This window comes from Sinohyriopsis cumingii, chromosome 5 (assembly GCF_028554795.1).
Source record: "Sinohyriopsis cumingii isolate HCF-2022 chromosome 5, ASM2855479v2, whole genome shotgun sequence".
NCBI lineage: Eukaryota > Metazoa > Mollusca > Bivalvia > Unionida > Unionidae > Sinohyriopsis > Sinohyriopsis cumingii.
In genome coordinates, this window is record NC_142965.1 from 34,459,670 (window position 1) to 34,481,156 (window position 21,487).

The 21,487-nt window shown below is 34.7% G+C and overlaps 1 protein-coding gene across 2 annotated transcripts; it reads right to left on the reverse strand.

Moving 5' to 3' along the window:
* Window positions 1-778: 778 nt before the first annotated feature.
* Window positions 779-18,972, reverse strand: LOC149798919 (uncharacterized). Of its 2 annotated transcripts, none has more exons than XM_089957830.1 (3): window positions 18,827-18,972; window positions 11,295-11,538; window positions 779-2,126 (listed from the first exon to the last, which is right to left on the reverse strand). In XM_089957830.1, exons 2-3 carry the CDS (start codon window positions 11,520-11,522, stop codon window positions 795-797), a joined length of 1,560 nt encoding a protein of 519 aa, XP_089813956.1. In that variant the 5' UTR covers window positions 11,523-11,538; window positions 18,827-18,972; the 3' UTR covers window positions 779-794. The 2 variants fall into 2 exon arrangements, with proteins under 2 accessions (XP_089813956.1, XP_089813957.1); XM_089957831.1 differs by having other exon boundaries at window positions 18,734-18,951.
* Between the last annotated feature and the right edge of the window lie 2,515 nt (window positions 18,973-21,487).

The window sequence follows — 21,487 nt, forward strand, 5'->3', positions numbered from 1 at the left end:
ACAATATGGCTGGTATACCAGAAATGGTATAGACTTGCAGCCCATACATGTATCAGGTAAGTTTGCAATCCCCAACTTTTTTATTAAAAAAAGCACTTGCAGATGTGGGATTTTCTTACGTCTGTCAATCCATCCATCTGGCTATCACTACATTTCCTAACATGCTGGCTGCAATTTCATGAAGTATTCTAGTTATTTCATCCATGTGTATGCCATCAGTTAGTGCCGTCACAACTGGCTCCCATCCCTGGGGACACAGTAGGGGGTCAAAGGTCAAATGTACAAGATATGCTGTTACTATGAATATGTTTTAACATTTTCAGACCAGAAGGTTGCATTATATTAGTGACAAATTTTGCACTGATCCCCATGAACAAAGTCTGGGTGAGGGTGTGAGTAGAGAGAGGTAGAGGCAGAATGGTTTTGGAATATGTAATAAAAATGTCAAGTTTTACAATGGCAAGCTGAAGCAGTTGCCATTATTTGAACTGTGATGACTGGAAGTCTGATGTAAATTTCAGGAAATATCTTTGTTCTTAAACTAGATGATTACAATAGGTGATGCCAAGATTCAACTTAGGTCTTTTACATTACATTTACATACACTTAATATCAGATTAAAGACATGGGCTGAAGAGTGTAGTGGTCAAGGACATACAAGGACTCTAACTAGCCTAGGTTGTCTGTATCATTAGGTCTGGAGGAATGTGTGCCCTGTTGTGATGTCAAAGACCAGAGTATGGATTCTAATAGCAAACAGACCATGCATTACTCCCGGTTGTAAAATAAAACATTTATTCATCATCAATTCCAAAATGATCTGACTTTGAACCATCTTCTATCTCTTCCCCCTCCTCCTCCCCACACTTTGGATCCTCATCATACAGTGAAACAACTCCTGGGAAATTTAGCTCCTTTTCAATGAGATACTGCAGAATATTGATCCTTTTGATACTATCCTCACACAATTTTTGAAGAGATAAGTTATCCTCAAGTGTATGCAGAAAAACTTCATACCCCTCTTTTAAGGTTTCTGTGTCATGACCAAGAACTAAAGGACAGGACTGTAAATCAGTAATAATGAATCCTTTATCTTGAAGAAATGTGTAATTTTCTTGTAACAATTTCTTTGTTCTTTTTGTAACCAGTCTTACTTCCGCACATCTGTATGTGTTTTTTTGCTTTGGATTCAGTTCCAGAAGTGTCATGAATGTGCTGTAATTCCTTGGCAATGCTCTATTACTTCCACGTTTCCCTGATACAATTAATGAGGCAACATTCACAAGGCTCAATTCCCTGCCTAACATCACTTTTGTTTGTCCTACAGCATTCTTAATTCTGTCCAATGAATATCTCAACTGATAAGAACTTTCCAAAATATCATAAGGTTTCACGCCTTCATTGAGCAGATACTGGATTTTGTCCCTCAGCTCAACAAGGTCCATACGCTGAACTACTTTCATCATTTGCTCAGTTCTACTTGGCGGTACTGCAAGTAGTTTTGAAACTAAATCATAAAAATCTTTATATTCTTGAAATATTTCCATATAGTCCCTGGGCCGAGACATATATTTATGAAACAGCTTTTCACTAGCCCCAATGATTCTGAGATCTGGCAATTTTTTCAAATTCAGCTTACCACACAAATCTAAACGTTTGCGAAGATTCATAAATGAAACAGTGAGGCATTCAGGTGTTTTAATAATTTCTTTACCAGTGTAACCTGCCTCCATCAGGAAGTCCAATTTCCTAACCAGACTCTGGGCACTTGCTGTTGCTAGCAGAACATGGTTACTATACATTTTCCTAATGTCATCAAGAGAACATCTCAATCTATTAGCCAAGTATTCGGTTTTGGAGCTGAATCCATTTAAAATCTCTTCATTAAACATACCTCTCTTTGCAAAATAGTTCTCTTGGTGTTTCTCTGTGGTGTGTAACAATAATTCAACAGTAATCCTCTTCTGGGCAACATTTCTAAGAATTTTCACCCTTTTCTCTATCTCCCGTGGTGTCAAATTGAGAACAATGGCATCCTCTCGGATTTGATCCTCCGTACAACCAAGATCTAGAAGAAGTTCTAAAGTTGCTTTCAGGTCTTGTTTTTCAGTTCTTGCATTTAACATCTGCAAAAGTATAAATCAATCATATCACAATTCAAGTGTCAATAAGAGTACAATGATTCTGAAAAGCCAAAGATTGATGTACATTTGCAATTGTATTATAACATGACTGATCTACTGAATGTTAGTACAACAAGAAAAAAAGGGAATTCACAGTAACTGCTGGGGAAAAAAAATGAAATAATGAACTATATACAGTACCATACTTTGCAACAGAAACTGTCCTTGAGCAAACAAGGGTACTATACTTCAAATGATCCAACAGTCTACAGCAACTGTCCTAGAGCAAACAAAAGTACCATACTTCAAATGATCCAGCAGAGACTGTCCTTGGGCAAACAAGGGTACAATACCTTAAATGATCCAATAGAGACTGTCCTAGGGCAAACAAGGGTACCATACTTCAAATGATCCAACAGTCTACAGAGACTGTCCTAGGGCAAACAAGGGTACCATACTTCAAATGATCCAACAGTCTACAGAGACTGTCCTAGGGCAAACAAGGGTACCATACTTCAAATGATCCAACAGTCTACAGAAACTGTCCATGGGCAAACAAGAGTACCATACTTCAAATGATCCAACAGTCTACAGAGACTGTCCTAGGGCAAACAAGGATACCAGGAATAGCACAATAAATGACTAACCTATGAAAATAATCTCCAAATTTAGAAATCTATAAAACTCCAAGTCTGGAAAGTCCTCAAATCATTTATTTGCCCAGAATAAATTCTCACCCAAAAAGATAATACAAAAACTTAAAAGTTTGATTTGGCAAAACATGTTTAAATCCTGATGGAAAAAAATATCATTGCTTCCTGCAGAATTTAAAAAGACATTACAAGCTGAAGACTCTTAATCTCATTACGACTGCGCTGAAGCCATCAACAACAAAGCCATTAGGTATTCTTCATCTTTGTTTTCAATGCATTCTGTGTTAAATCAGGGTAAGCAATAGCCAACATGCTTCACAGTCACCAAACGCAAAACAATGCAGTAGTCTAAAATAGTTTCTCATTCTAATTTATAGTTTCATTTACATACATATTTACAGAAAAAAAATTGACCATCAATGCCTGCTCAATCAACCGTCATACACACTTGTGGACCAAACAATAACATTGTTACCCCCTCCCCCCCAACAGATTTTAAATCACAGAGATGTACACTGGCCACTTGTGATGGTAATGCTAAAGTTACAAGTACACATGTGCTACTTTTAAACACTTGCTGGATCAGATCCATTTAATTTGTAGGGGGTAAAGGACTTATATTTTGTAATCAAGAATACTACTCCCTTTTATGCCTTTAAGTTTGGGTCATAATTATCATCAGAAGTTTCAATGGGTACAGATCTTATTTATATTTTTTAAAAATACCCCATCTTTAAAAGAATGACTAAACTGTCTTTTTTTAGAGGAGATCAAACCTGATCCATAAAATCAAATGGTTTTTCCCAAACATGATTCAGGTAATTTTACACTGGGTGAATAGAATATCTGATGCATATTATGAGGTCAATATAAACTTCAGGTAAAGTATTTTTCAATCCTAAGGTTGTTGTTTTTTTGTTTGTTTTTTTTTGGAGGGTGGTGGTGGTTTAAAATATTTTTATTTTTTTTTAATAGAAATTCCTAATGTATGATTCATCCACCTTTTTCAATCAAAAAGGAGTCATCTGATCATGTCCAGCATTTCTTTTGTTAGTGTATCAGAAGCAAACTGTATTTGGATTCAAATAGAAATTAGCAGAATTATAGACAGTATGCATCTTTGTACATCTTTACAATGTTATTATATGCAGTATTATAGATACAATATGAACAGTTAGTAAGTACATGTACTCCAAGTATTTAAACTAGTAATTTGCCAAATGTCTTATACATGTAAATGTACAAATGGATAGTTCTCTGCCCTGCACCAAATAAATATTAACAATGTAATTACTGTTTTAAGTTGTTTCTCATTTAATAAGTATCGATTTAAGATGGTAACCATCACTTAAGCCCATAATTGTGCTCCCCCTCCCACCCTGACATCTTGTATAGCTGATAGGGCATAACCGATTAGCATTTTTCTACTGATTTCCGATTCCAGATTTTGGGCATGAAATTTTTCCGATTCCGGATACGATTCAATTAATCGGAAATGCTAAATTAAAAGGTTTTTCAAATTAACTTTTTAAACCGTGTTACACACGTTTTGCATATCACACCGATGTCACAAGGGGAAGGATATGGCAGGACTATAGCAAAATGCAACGAAGTTCAAAGCCACAAAGAATCCATGAAATTTTTTATTTTTGTAAAATGCACTGAAACATTATAAACGTTTTTTCTACGATCACATTGTTATACATAATAATTATAAAAACTTACGATTTTACAAATAAAACTCGCAAACTGAAATCCACGTGTTATGGCGCCCTAAGTATTTATTTTCCTGTGATATTGTTCTTGTTTTTTGGCAAAGATATTATAATATAATAAATTTAGAAATGCGAGTTAAAGAGTCTTGAATATTGAATCATTTATGTCGACCAGCTGCCAGTTCCGACCCATTCTTTGTTCAACAATTAGTTGATCTTGCCGCCAGGCTTTAATTTTCCCGCCTTAATCATTTATGTCGGCAAGCGGCCAGTTCCATCCTGTACTTTATTCAACAATTAGTTGATCTTGCCGCCATGCTTTAATGTTGCGGTCAAATAAAAATAAAACGGGCTTTTGTTTGGTCCTATAAAGTTGGCCTCTTGCGGCGACTTAAATAAAAACAATGAAATCTGATCGATTCTTGCATTTTCCAAAGTGATTGGTGATTGAAACAAGTTTATTGTGCTGTGAAAGTTTCCTTATTAACTTTATTTATATTTACGATTGTAAGAATCATTTTCTTTTAATACCTCATTAGCATGTGTCAATGTATTCAATATTATGCCTTCATTATTGAGGATGTTGACATAAACGGGTAGGACTGTATTATATATTTTAATAAATTTAAATCTTTTGGTCTAACTCAAGTATTATCGTTTCACCCCGTTGTGTTGACCATATTGGACTTTTCTGACTTCTTATTTAACTTTATTAACGCACTATCGAATGACACGCAGTGTTAGACACGGTGCTATAGAAATTCAACTTTATTATTTTTATTATCCGAATCGGTCGTTCCTGCCTTGTCCGACTCATCGGAAGTTCATACTATCCGGTGGAATCCGATTTCCGGATCAAAAGTCGGTTATGTCCTAATAGCTGAGCAGATACACATTTTTTTCAGTTACTGGTAATTGACTCCCTTGGATACTGTATGGTGTTACATAACATGATGGCACTTTGTGGGCCAAAACCATCACATTAGAACGGGGTTTCACCATATTTTCATTTCTGACTTACCATGACCATGATTGCTGACCTTCAAATCCCTAATCTGTAATTTCTTTATTTCCCAAACCGCAAGCCATCCAAAAATGTTTAGTCAGAATTCTTGAACAGAAGTTACTGTGCAGTTACAATAACCTTGATCTTTGACCTTTTAGCCCAAAAATCTCTATGCCTCTTCCATATCTTAAGTGCAAACCTCCCTGACTTTGGTCATGGTGTGATTGTAAAACTAGAGTTATTATGCAAAAACAATTTTTCTTTGCTACCTTTGCTCATTTAGACTCCAAAATCAATAAACTTCTCACTTACTCCAAGTGCAAGACATCCAATGCTTCAAGCAAGTCTGTGAAGCAGAATTAAAGTCATTTTGCAGAAATAATCTTTCATCTTTAACTTAATGTAATCTTTGCCTTTGACCCCGAATCAAAAAGCATCTTCTTCAATTCAACCGTTAGCCATCCACAAAATTTGGTAGCATTTGTTGGTCAAGAACTTATTGTGTGGAAATGAACTACACCTCTTAGTTATAACCTCCTTAAAAGAGGCATATAGCAAATCTATTCTGATGTAAAATTCTGCCCTCAATTTGCAAAATAGTTATGTTCACTTTGTCCTGTATGCCAGCTATCAGATTAGAGTACTAAAAAATGTACTTGATTATTATTCTGTGGAGGAAGCCACAGTGCTGTTTTTTTTCTGAGTTTGAATATGTCAGTATCAGGAACAAAAACATGCTCATTCAGTGCTTATTACACCTGAACATCCGTATCATGATATCCTTGTCCTGGTCATTTCTAGCCTCAAGGCCTTACCTAAAGTTTAATTTTAAAAACGTAATTTTTTCGAAAAACATTAAAAACACACAAAAAATGAAGACTTCAGCATTAAATATACAAATGAGCACATTAAATAACACTTTAAAAAATAAAAATTATAATTATGGAATTCCTAAATGGACAATCAGAATTTACTGTCTAGATGTCTGCAGGTAGCCATGCTATTCATAAATGATTGCAGCTGGAATGGGCAGAATTTTTCCTCTCAACAAAACCATTTCACAAATCATGAATCAATTAAATGGTCACTTCAACCAATTTCATTAACTAGTGCATCACTACCCATCACAGTGATAACAATATTTCAAGATGGCTGCTGTGGTGGCCATATTGGATGTCAATACCGTTTTCATCTGGGCCAACTAGACATCATACGAAATGTTTCAGTGCAAACCTGATGCTGACATGGCTTTCCATCAGGGGTGAAATGAAACATCTGTGCCACATGTCGATATGATTCATATAAACTTGTTTCATGTTTTGAAGGTCTGTCTGTAGTAGGGTGTTGCTGTTTTATACATGTTGACATTTTGGTTGTATTTCCAGTGCAGAAGACAGACATGTCATCTGTTTGTAGGCTATTATCATCTTTGTTGCGATAAACAAGAAAAACTGACGATGTGTTTGTTGTCAGTGATTTTATGCCGTTTAGGTTATTTCAGGTAGAAGTGTCGTCATGGTAGTAGTTATGGGGCATACCAAGGTTGCGTGTCGATTCTGCACCATACACACCACCAAAAGTAAAATGAAGATATGGATATAAGCCTACCCCAGGGCCTTGTACATAAATCCCCAGGGATAGGAGACTAAATTTAGCTAAGGTTGAGGAAAACGTAAGGCATAAAGGTAAAGGAAATACAGTGTATAAAAGTACCTTTGACAGAAGTATGATAAATATAAGAATAGGTAGACAATTATTTCAGGCCTTAATAGATACAGATGCACAGGGTGTCAAGCATCTTAGAGAGGGCATACAGACATTCTGGGTCATCTAATGAATATTCTTTAGAAAATTCAGATTTGGTAAGTTTGTGGGCTGCAGATTGAAATGGTATAGCTACTAAAGGACAGGTGATACTACCTTGCTGGTGGATCTCTGAGTCAATACAAAAATTTAAAGTAATTGAAAACCTCAGTTACTCAATCCTATTAGACATATATTCTTTTGCACAACCAAAAAAACAAGGATTATGCAAATAACTGCCAAGTTACAGATGGCACAGTTAGAAAGGTCTGGCAAGGCTTATGTGCAATATAATCATATCACCAAGGTCTGTAAACAACAGTACAGGTTAAAATAAAGTCAAAGCAAGAATAGGCACTAATTTGTTAGAACCCATGGCACTTCTTCCCGAAAAGCTCAATATTTCTGGAGCTAGCTGTATAGTGGAGGTGAAAGGAATCATTACTACTTATAAAGCACTAAATCCAACAGTCAGAGATCAAACTGAATCATAATCAGTCACAGGCCTTGGTTAAAAAAGTAAGAGTATGGGTGGTTTGTCAAACTAACCTAGAACTGTTATTCTCTATAGAAAGGAGACCCTGGCAGAAGTTAAATCAGCTCTCTGTTGCTAAAATAAACAACTTGATAGACACCACCCTCACTGCAGCAGGCAACACAGGAAGCTTTAGCTCAACTGGTCTCCAGGACACTGACCTCAAATATATATCAGTACAGCTATGGATCTAGGATGAAATCTATCCAATTCTGACCTAACTGAGGGCAAAATAACAAAATTAACAAATATTTTTTTTTATGTAAGAATAAATACGTTTGTGACAAGGACATTTTTTTAATGAGTTTCATATACATAAAACTTTTAAGTGAAAAAGAAAATGCAGGGGCAAACCACATCAGTAAAAAAAATACATCTGTGTGAAAAAATAGTAATAATAAAGGATAAAATTCTGAATATAGATCAACTGAGTATCATCATCAATCTACGTTACTTTTGTGTTTTGGCTAAACAAAATCATAATTTTCAACCAAAAGTAAAGCTGGATGTTTCAGCATCTCCTATTGGCAGATTTGTCTTCTGACAGCAATACAGGCCAGTTACAGGTAATCATTAAAACCCTGAAACTGGCATGGGTTAAGAGGGAATTTTGATAGACAACTATACGAGTACTTTGATGTGCAACTGCCTTTCACTCTGTAATATTTGCACAATGCGGTGGCACCATTATGGAAATATGCTCACTAGCCTAATTGCAAACATTGAATCTAACCCTATTGTTGTTCATTGTTGTCATACTGGGATAATATTTTAATTAGTTATGTTTTTAAAATGTCAAGGCAAAATAAAAATGAAATTAGTGGTGCACTGATATAAAAAGTCTAATACAATAACACATAAACAAACAATAACTAAGTCAAAAGGGAGAGGTAGTGTTACAGCAACCTGCGAATGCTCAATTCTTGGCATTGTCCGATCAAGTTATACAGAAAACTGAATTAGGCAAAAACAAGAGAAAAGAAAATTAAATAAATTTCTTGACTTTTCAAACAATTTATACCATTTCCATGTATTAATCGTACATGCCAACCCCAAGAGAGTTATACAGGTAATTTTTGCTAAATTAAGTTTGCCTAAATAAAACTTACCACATACATCTTGTGATGTCATCTCAGACTTTTGAGTCAGCTTATACTTGGGTCATGCACTTTTTAGTGTTTATACCTATTCAGTTTTGGGGGCTTGGTTTATACACAAGTAAATACGGTAGTACATATGGAAAAAAAAACTGTACCAGGCCTGGAAAAGCTTTGCTTATCAAATCAGATGTTTACAGAATCATACTGTTTTATCAACATTAGAGCTATCACTTCCTAATACACAGAAATGGAGACAGTTGGTACTCTTCTTCTAGCAGTATTTCATTCAATGCCTGTCACAGATCCTTTTGTGTCACCATACATAGCAGCTTTAAAGAAAAGTCACAACTTCCTCAGGGGGCCCCGAGTGGCCAAGTGGTCTAAAGTGTTCTCCGTTACGGATCACTGCCATCTCACCTCTGTCTGCGCCGGTTCGAGTCTCGGATTCAGCTAATGTGGGTATGTGAGAAAGCTTGCCAGTAGCTTCTCGTGGGTCGGTGGTTCTTTCCGGGGTTTTCCCGGGTTCTTCCTCCACCATTAATACTGGCCGCCATATATAGCCTATCGTGTGCTGAAAAATGGCGTTAAACCCCACAACAACAACAACTTCCTCAGTCTCATTTGACCAGAATCAAATCATATGACACTTCTCCTTTTAAATGAGCATTCAATGTCTCATCAAACTGAAAGGTATGGCATCAGAAAGCATATAAGAAATTTTACTTTTGCTCATTGTAAAATCTTCAAAAACTGAACCAAAAAACATTGTTTGAAAAACTTGTGGGGTTTCATCACAACTATAAGAAAACCCAGATGCAGCAACTTTCATGGCCCAATAACTTCTGCATGGTAACTTGTTCCTGGTGGGTTTTTAACTGCAGTGTTACTGGGTTCAGCTCACCTTCCTCCCAACTTGTATGCATTATCACACCAAATGGACATGTGGTCAGATGGGATTTAAAGACAGTCAATGTAACTGGAGAGCAAATCTTTTCTTTCGCTAAAGAGAGGATATATATGGAGATGCAAAACAAACCTCTCACTACTACTTAGCAAAACAACAATTTTTATGTGATGACAAGAAAATTAAAAAAAAAGGAAGGACAGTAATGAGTCTAACAAAAAGTATGAAAAGCAGGAAAGAAATATGTCTGCTGGAAAGGCTGAATAGGCCACTACTCCATCCATAACAATATTCTATGCATGTAGGAATAGTGGTAACAAGATTTTGAAGATAGTTGCTGTGAAGCCCAAACTGGAAGTCAGATCAACACTGTTTTCATTGGGGTCTAACTAGACATTATGTTAAATCTTTCTGTGAAAATCCCATGCTGATATGACCATCTAGTCAAAAGGAATTGTGATAACAAGATGGCTGCTATAACAACCATATTGGAAGTCTAGACAACACCACTGTCATAAATATAGGACCAACTAGATAATAAAACAAATGAACGCATAAAGTTACATGGCAAATCTCCATGGAGGGGTAGCAATAACAAGCTTGTGCTAATGTATGACTGGACAGACAATAGACAACAGACTATATCATAAGCTCTCCTGGTCCGTGACCAGTACCACTAAGAAGATTGTCATGATGACTGCCTTGGTGGTCTTACTGGACATCATATTGACATCATTTTCACTTAGGACCCAAAAGACACCAGAATAAGTCTTCTGGTGAAAACTCCATGTCAATATGATTTTCCAGTTCTGTAACAAGATTTTCAAGATGGCTGTAATGGCTGTGATAACAGTTCTCAAATCAGCATTTTCATTTATAACCAACTCAAATTTAGTTAAAACCACATGCTGATTTGACAATCCATTCAAGATGTTTGAAATGACTGGTAAGAAGACCATACTAAATAACCAGTGAACATCAGATTGGCACCATTTTCATATAGGACAAGTAGAAACTTTATCATACAATGTCTTCTGGTGAAAACCCTATATCGACATGGTTTCCACTTTGGTACCATTTCCAATCAGGACCAACAAGACACTGTAGAAGTCAATTAGTGAAAAAAACATGTAGACAGCAGGACCCACTGTTCAGAATAAGAATCGATCACAACACTTTCAAGATGACCACAGTAGTGCCATACTAGATGTCCATGCAGTACAATTTTAATTTATAATGAATTATACCCTGGGACGAATGTGTGTTTCAAGTTTCATTGCACTATTCCAAGTGTTTTAGGTGGAATTGCAATAATTAATTTGTGCTAATGAATGGTTAGAAAACAATCAACAGGCCATCAACAGGCCATCCCATAAACACTTCAAGTCTTCAATCTTCTGAGCTTCAAAACTCATTATCATCATTTTGACGTTATCTATAAAAGATTAAGGGTACCTGTTCTTCCATGGCTATATTTGATGTTGGAGTGTCACAGATCTTCTGTGCTGGAGGCTTTTTCTTTGTTAGTTGGATTTCATCATTTGCCATTTCTTTGGTGCTGCCATCTAAAGAATGTGACCATATCCTGAGCTTCGAGCTAAGACATCTAGATGACCATACCAAGCACCTTAACTTTCGCAGTCCCAACAATAGTGACACTATTGGTATCTGTGTTGCCATCATACTGGGTTGGGTTTACCTTCACAAATGAAACACAGCATTAAAACATTAGACTTACTCTACTATTAGAACACTAGTACATGTACTGAGATATAATTCGTAGGACATTTTCTCTTCTGTTGTCTTTCTAGGCCCTCTCTTAAGGATGCAATGTTTACTTACATTTCTAAATGTGCACATGGTTTACAATAACTGAAATGGCACCATTTAACTGAAATATTTTAAATTCAAACTCTCCACCCAATCTGCCACTTAGGAATACTACTGAACAATTGACTGCAATCATTTATGTACCTTAGCTTGTGCTTCTTTCATCCACTCGAGTCTTTTGCTTCTTTTGACAGGATTCAGTATGCAAGATATAACTTTGTTGAATATGTTTGACAAGTTAGGTAAACTGTGTGGATTCGAGTCTCGGGGTCGGCCAGTGAGGGTATGTGATAAAGCTTGCCAGTGGCTTTCTGTGGGTCTGTGACTCTTCCTAGATTACTCACGGGCAATTCCTCTACCAAAATATACTGACCACCATGTATAGCCTAAAATGTGCTGAAAAATTGCATTAAACCCATAAAACAAGTTAGCTAAAACATCCCATGGACTGTGATATTGTTTCATACTACTACTACTAGTGCTGCATATTGGATTGAAAGGGTTGGGAACAGTGTCCCCATCTTCCATCTTGCCAAATCTGGGGGACATGTACAATTTTAGATGGACAAATGAAAATAACCGTACATAATGCACTAATTGTGCTAAATAATTAGATAGTAAGGTGTAGAAATAACAGATGTATCCAATTAGTTCATGAATCAAACATAAACAGCACATAAGTGAACTTAAAACAGAAAATTTCACCGGTTACTAAAGCATAAAAAAAAGTTCACTGAAACATCTTTTTTGCAATAAGATGGGGGCCCTGGGTGGAAGAGTGGTCCAAAGAGCGCACCATTACCAATCATTGCCATCTCACCTATGTTAACACGTGTTTGAGTCTCGGGCTCAGCCAATGTGGGTATGTGTGGAGACTTGCCAGTAGCTTCCTGTGGGTTGGTGGTTCTTACCAAGTTTTCCCAGGTTTGTCCTCCACCATCTTGCACTGAGAAATGGCATTAAACAAAAACCTACTTAACAAGATGAAATTTTTAACCAAATTTTATGATTCCAGAAATGCTTAGTATGTGAATACATGGCTTGATACTACTGCTAATCCACCATCCCACTGTTAGTAATTATGCCAACGGATCAATAAAACTCTGCTGTCAAAATATGTTGAAGCAGTGAAAATTACTGGCCATCATTTAAGAAGTGGTCATGAGTTAGTGTGATTATTGTTAGCGTTGAAAAAGAATTTTTTCACACACAGGTCCATGTCTGGCGATTTTTAAAAGGATTAGAGCTCTGACACAAATTCCACAACCTATTCCATATCCCCAAAAGGGACCAATTTTTTAATATTATTGATCACACAATGTTGCAGTTGCTGTACTAAATATGAAAATAAAGAAACAAAATCATATTAAATTTACTTCTGTGTTTATTCAAAATATTTCAGATAAAGTAGCATTTTGCTCCAGGTCCTGATGTCAATCATTGTCCAGTTTCTCTATCAATGTCCTTATACACACTGGATCAGCAGTGTTCATATTAATTTATTGGCATCTAAAGCATGTCTTGCTTTATAGTTTCTCCTTGCATATTGATGTTACTCATAGATGCCACTTATATATTTAACCAGTGTTGATTACTCTGAGTATTTCTGCAGAAATCATTTTTGGGTCGGTCTTTCCGTTTTATCTCACCCATTCCAAAGGAGAGTAGAATATTAATAAAAGGCTCAGAACCATCATGGACCACCCATGATCCCTTTACTACTTATAACACCTCAAAGGCATGCTGCATTTGATATGTAAATTTTGAAATGTGGTAGATTTCAACAACAGAATGTGTAGCAGACTGCCTTTAAAATGCCACTTTTGCTCTACCATCTGTAAAATAATACACAAGTCATCCCTCTCCTAACATTTTTCAGTCATTTAACATCCAACAGACACATCAATAAAGCCCGATTTTATTTAATGATACCTTGTGCCAATTATTATTAATTCAGACTGGTCCACTGTATATAGTTTCAAACTAGAAAGAATCTATGACAAGTGGTTTCACATTCAAGAATCCCATGTTTTCTTGGAACTGTTTAATGTAAAATTAATGCAAAAATTACCGTATTTACACAAGTGGTCAATTTTTATTAGATGTTTTTTCAGTACTATTAAATAACAATGACTTCCCTTATACAGACCTGCCAACCCTGACAAGTCCTTCTCAGTAAGGCAGTTGATTTTTTTCCGTAAGATTGACCAGTTTTCATTAAGGTGTAAAATATATCAATAACTGCTATTGTAAAGCTGGTAAACGTAATTAAAAATTTGATGTATTGATGATAAACATTATGTTCAACTGAAATGGTTGTAAAGTATGCATGGACTTTATTTACCACTAGTACAGTTATACAAACTCCAGTTCCAAACCCTATACAGCTCAATGGCTTGTTGCTTTCTCTCAATTTGACATAATTCTTGGAAATTCTTTTCCATTTCACATGATGGCAATCATATCTCCCACCATGAGACATACTCAAATTGGCACGTGATGTCCAATAAACGTAACTGTGTCCTTTCCAGCTTTTATTCACAAGAATCTGAATACTCCTTTTTATTCTTCTATGTTGATTATTAACTCTTTACTAGAAGCTTATTTTCCCTTTCATCTTAAACATGCATCGCTTTCTGGATGCCATTTTAAAAAATTCTATAATCAACAGTCTGATCATGCAGACACGTTGCATGAACAAATAGTTGCAATGTAAAGTGTCTGGGGTGCTGCTGTAAAGTTAGTCTGGTTCCCTGGCTAATTTCACTAATTCTAAGATGAAACCTGGATCCAAATAAAACATGGATGAACCAATTATCCAGATTTTTCGGAAACAATCATTTTTTCGTAGTTTTTGCAAGTATGCCAAAGTACATATTTTAAGGGTAATTTTCGTAAGAATTACTGCAAAATTGTAAATGTTGCCAGGCCTGCTTATATATTTAAATATTTCAGTGAAAATTTCATTCTGTATAGTTGTCCATTTCATTCATTTTTTTCCTAACATAGTATAAGAAGTGCATGTTACGGAAACCAAGTTTTGTGTTGCCTTTGCTGCGACAAAAATATGTCTTGAGTTAACTGCTAATAAAAAAAAAAAATAAAAAAAAAAGGGTCCAGTAAACAAACATGCGAATGGCAGCCCTGACTTGAACAGTTAATACTCACCCCAAGGCACAAACTTGAGGTGATAATGGCATTAATTAAACTGGACATTTATACTGTACCGTCTTTTATTTGAATTTTAGTATGTAGTTAAATTTTATTTCATTGAATATTATTTAATCAGTACTTACTGTCACTGTCAACAAAAGGTATCAACCTAGTTAATGTCATCAGGATCTCAAAACAAGCGTGTTTAAGACATTGGAAAAATGGCACACAAGTCGTGGACAGGCACAAAGTTAGGAGGGTATAGCTTTATCCATAAGCGTCGATTCTTAAATAGGTCACACAAGAAAGGAGAGAAGTGTCCTCCCTTGTATCATTATACAGTAGGTGTACGACAAATAAATTGTAAGCAACCATACAAGCCCCTGTGATGGTGATTAACTATGCACATGACAAGAGCCTCAAACTGTAATTGTTATTTGTGTCTCAATCTAAACTTGGAGTTTTTTTTTAATGGGTACTCAGCTGTTTATTTTATTACCAAGGTTATTATCAATGGGCAGATAAACGAGTACCCAATGGAATCTTCACTCATTATGTCTCAGTCTTTCCATGGATGATCATCATTGATTCACTATTCAAATGTCAATCATGGCACCGATCAGCTGCTCCACAGTGGAAATACCATTGGCATGCCAGCCGAGGTACTGTGGTGATTTTTTAGTATTTTATTGCCCCATCATGGAGCAGAATCACGGGGGGCGGCCAAGTGTGTGAGATACTTGTGACACTTTGACTACTGATTTCGATGTCAACCAACATTGGAACAGGCTATACAAGACCCTTATTTGGGTAGTAAGACATAGTACTAAAACAAAAACATGTGATATGTCTTATATTGTAGGACTATGCCGAAATATGCTCAAGTAAGCTCAGGTTGGGATATTTTTCTTGAACGAAACGTTGCTTACTGTTCCAATAGGGAGTATAGACATAATATATTTTTATTTGTTTCGTTAAAGAATATTATTTCAACTTAACTTGATTTCGGCATTCCTGGCTTCCTTTGACGAGTAAAATGATAGTGCAATGTATCAAAGAGTTATTGATGAGTAAAATGATAGTATAACATATCAAAGAGTTGTCGGAAACAGTACAAACGAACATCCAATATGTATTGATCCTGTCCTTCTGTACACAGATGCTTCTTACAGAACTTACAAGAGCTTTCTGGAACATACTGCTACAGAGCTAGATAGAGGTGTTGAGTCCGTGGACGTAAGAGTGCCTGAAATGATGGAATTTGGATGTGATGATGAGAAGAGAATAACCAATCCAATTGATCCTGTATTCCCCTCAGCTACACGCTATCTTTGCACTAAACATCTGAAGGATAATGTCAGGCACTTCCTTCGAAATAAAATATGGGTGGAAAAGGGTTAATGTGATATAATAATGACCCAAATATTTGATACCAGTGTAATCACAGGCGCAAATACTACAATAGATTTTGAAAGTTGATCGGAACTTTGGGAAACAATCATCAATGAACAGCATCTGACATATGCACCATACTTTATAAATAACTTGAAACCAAGACTACATAAATATTTTTTCGAAATCTAGCTGCAAAAATACTGAACGCATGAATTTGACTAATGCCAATGCATCCATCAATAACATTAAACAACTTTCCATTGACTGGAAACCACAACACACGAAAGATCTAATACATCAACTTTTCAGTGTGACACAGCTCCATTTCATGGATGATAGAAGTGCTCTTCACGACAGCGGGAATTATCAGTTAACGAAAAAAGAACACATCTGCCATATACATGACAGCATCTGGAGGTGCAAATCCGAAAAGCAAAAAACAGTTTTTGACAAACATCCTCAAGGACATTAAACATATACAGAAATCAAAGCACATGAAATCACAAAATGGAAAATGTAACGTAATTAATAAGGCTATTATTATTATATACCATTAATTATAAAATATATGTTGTGTTTTGAAAAGTTAAATATTATTAAGAATTTATATGTATCTGTAATTGTAGTATTGATTTATTATCTAGAAGATTTCACATCTAACTTCATGCACAGTACTAATTAATTTAGAAATAAAATACATTTAAAACTACACAACATGATTTATTGGTATTTAAAGTCAAACATCTAATATTTCGCAATTACCGCAAACAATGTTGGAGTCAGTCTGAAATATTGAAATTAGTAAGATGTTTTTGCTAATCGTTAATTGATTCAATATTTAATTATTTACATTATGTTCAAAAAAAAAAAAGAACTTCTAGAACTGTATGAAGTTGGTAAGCTTGAATGAACAAAATCATTATATATATACTTTTATATCTAAAATGCATGAATATACAAGCATCATCTATGCTACTTGGTATGTTCAATTCAGAAATAAATAAATATTTAAGAGAGGAAGTCTGACAGAATAAAAAAAGATAATGAATCATTACACTAACCTGTATCGCAAACGCGATGCTATCATTTCCCGCATCAATTACAAGACAAAGCAAGCTGGTGAAGCCTGACATGATTATGATATTTTACACAAGGATAAAACGCCATTGTCACAATTAACACAGTTCAGTTCATATTATACCAAAATATATCCGATCGAAATGTCACAATATAAACTGTAATTACAATAAATTTAAAATTTACACACAAGTATGCCAAACACCTTTATTAAAGCTTAGGATAAAAACTAGCATGTAATGAAGATGTTTGGCTCTTTTGTACAAATTTAAAGCGTGTAGTGCATTTAATTTTCAAACCTTTTTCTTTTCATTCAAATTAGCGTGCCTTGATTAGCTTAATAAAAGTGACTTTAATTATAATTAACTGTTTACATCTTTTCTTTTATAATTGCAGACATCAATGAATAACCGTGTGATTAGTGGGAATGACCATTAGCAGTGTACTAATTATTGCTTCTAAAACAAAATCAGATTTTTTTATGCAAATTTCGAGTGTGCAGTAAATGTGATTTCTTTACATTCAGATCAGCGTACATTCATTAACTTAATAAACGTGACTTTAATTAAAATGAACTGTTTACATCTTTTTTGGCGACTTAGAGATGTGTTGGTATCTTCTTTAATTGCAGACGTCAATGAATAATGGTGTGATTAGTGGAAATTAATATTAGTGCTAATTATTATTTTAAATATGCATGAATTGGGGGCCAATTGTCCCTTGACTGGAGCTGAAGTGTCTTGGGGTCGAAATGTCTTGGGAATTTTGTTGGAGTCGAAATGTCTTGCTCCCATGTGGTATTGCTACTTATTTATAAATGTTGATAAATATTCACGTTACTGCACCCGAACACTCTTCGCTGAAATGGGAATTATTTCCTTTGGCAACTCTTTGACTTCGCTACTTTTCCCTGTTACATAAACAATCGCTAAATATTCACATTTTTTGTTTCTTTGTTTGTTTGGCATCTTGTTTAAATTTAAACTAGGTATTTTATTGAGTCTTGATGTGTTATTGGAGAGTCTTGGGGTGTACTGTGGGGTGTTTAGTGAGACCCCTTTCCAACCAACTTAACTGTAGGTCAACAAAACTTGAAAACAGGTCCATTTGCTAGTCCTACAATGTAAGACATAGCACATATTGTTTTTGTTTTAGTGCTTGACGACACCAACATAAATATCAGCGTCAAGGTCTTACATGTTGGACTAGTCCTTTGCTTGTGTGAGAATTTGAATCCATTGGGAAAAGGACATCAGTGTAAGTAGTCTAATACATTATAACATTAATTTGAAGAAAAGCTACTTTATTGGCTGTCAAGCGTGCGAGATATTTTTGAAAAATTGACTTTTGTTACCATGTCAGTCGACATCAAAACATGCAATAACAGCGCCGTCATTTAGGCAGTAAGGCCTCCACGCAAAAAAACAAGTTATCCCTACCTTGCTGAGAACAGCTGTATTTAGGTTGCACAATGATTGAAAAACGACACAAAAAGGCTAAAAGAGATTCATAACGTGGCAAAGTGATCATACTTTATAAGATAATGCTCCACTTTCATGATTTAAATCGTCTCAAGATAGTTTCCTACTCATTTTATCCAGTAGTTAATGTGTACTCCAGCTTGGAACCGGACATTTATGAAGAAATTGCGCGTAACAACTTGGAATTCCAAATTGTTGCGCTCTTTCTCGAGAAATTGCATGGTCGTTGGAATAGCCATTTAACGAGAAAATATGCGCAACAACTTGGAATTCCAAATTAATCAGTGTGCGTGTGTGTGTGTTCTGTATTTTTAAATTACTTAAAAAATAAGAATAAAGACTATTTACTTTTGTAAATTCTAAGTACTTTTATGCTATCTAATTATTTCTTATTAGTTTTCAAATATTTATACATTTAAAATCTTTATATTCATTTAATCTCCTTTTTTTTCATGACACTTTTTAAGTAATTGTACTTGAAAATATGTTTACAAAATATTTGTATTTGAAATATATGTTTGTAAAAATATTCAATAAAATAATATATTTCAATTTTAATATTTTTTTTATTTCTTTCTTACCTTATTTCTTTCTTTCCTTATTTCTTTCTTTCTTTCTTTAACCATTAATATTATTTCTTTGCATTATATTTGTAATAAGTTTTATTTTGTGTTGCTGCACAAGACTGACTCAAAACATTTTAATTAAGAATGTTGCACAGAACCATTTTTGGAAACTGAATCATTTAAAAACTATTTTACAGCAAGAAAGTTAATCAAGGGATTTGATGCCAAGAAAGAATATATATAAAAGATCTTAAGGGATTTTTGAAATTGCCCTATAGAGTTATATTTCACTGTTATGGGGGTTATCCAAAGTTGCATCATGCTTTCATGCCATATTGGAACTGAGTCCAGAAAAAGACTATTTTAAAGGTAACAGAGGTCATGAAGGGAGTTCTTGCATAAAATGATAATTTGGAAGCTATTAAACTTTTAAAGGTATTTTTACTATTGTCCCACAGACTCACAGTTCACAGTTATGAGGGTTGTTCTAAGTTGCTGCACAATGCATGCACACCATGTTTGGAAATTTAATAATGTTAAAACCATTGTAATGGTAGATATGATCTTCATGGGAGTTGTTGTAGAAAAATAATATTTGGAAGATATTAAAGGTCTAATGATCATGTTACTATTGTCCCACAGATTTTATTGGGTTTATTTCAAGTTGCATGATGCTTACATGCAATATTTTTGAATTTAGTACTGAAATGATATAAAAGTAGGAAAGGTCTTTCGGGTAGATGTTGCACAAAATGAATATATGGAACACATTAAAAATCTATACGGACTATTACTGTTGCCCTGTAGGGTTATATTTCACAGCCTAATGTGTTTATTCAAAGTTGTTGCATTATGCTGGAATACCTTTTTCTAAAACAAATTTAGTTCTAAAAGGACTATTTTCAAGGTAGGAGAGACCTAGAGGGGAGATGTTGCATAACATGAATAGTAGAAAGATATTAAATGTCTAAAGTTAATTTTACTATTGCCCCATAGACTTGTATTTCACACTTATGATGGCTATTCTATTTCAGTAGATGTTGTATGATGCATACATGCCATTTTTTAAATAAAAATTAATCATTTAAAATACTATTGCAAAGTTAGGAAAATTCTTCAAGGTAGTTGCTGCAGGAAAAAATATCTTTAAGATATTAAAGGTCTGCAGGTGATGTTGTTATTACCATATAGAGTTATATTTCTCTATTGGAGATTATTCCAAGTTGCTGCATGCCATATTTGGGAATTTAGTCCTAGAAAGACTGACTAAAAGGTAGGAAAGGTCCTGAATGGAGATTTTGCGTTAATGAGTATTTGGAATATATTAAACATCAATGGACTGTTACTATCACCCAGTAGGGTTATATTTCAGTTATGTGGGTTATTCCAAATTGTTGCATGATGCTTGCATTCCATTTTTGGGAATTTAGCCTCAGAAAGACAATAACAGAAAAGAGTGAAAACCAACAGTTTTGAAAAATTAAAAAAACGTTTTTTCCCTAGAATACAAATTAAAAATTTAAAAAGAACTTACAGTATTGTGAATTAAATCCCAAATGGTCCAAAAAGTTCTATCACAGGTCTAAAAATATAGAGTATTCCAAATGAATTTCAGTTGTGTTCCAAATGATTTCCAATCTTGAAAGTGCTGATGTACCAACTGCCTGCAATAGCCTAGAATTGTGCTGATGTACTAACAGTTTTGATGTATCACAATCATATAATCCAAAATGTCTCTATATGAATTCACAACCATCCCAAAAAAGTAATTTATTTTGACAGTATTTTATTGGGCACTTTGTAATTCCACTTAATAATTTAAATAACTAAATTCTCTCAAATTAAAACTGAAAACAAATTAAGTTAAATACAGGAATTAAGAATTTCTGTTTACTTCTTCCTTAAACAAAAAATATAAAACACAATATGAGGACCAAGATGGGGGTTATTTTATTGAAAATTTCCATCAAGCTGTAAAATTTGTTGTAGAATTTGCTGAGGTCAGAATCAAGGCTGTGTCTAGAACTCAGAACCAAGTAAACATGTTTACACACAAATTGATTCATAGGAAAGTAAGGTTTGAAGAGAGTTGTTTCTTAAAATGTGTATTTAGCACATATTACAAATGTAAAGGCCTGCTAAATGG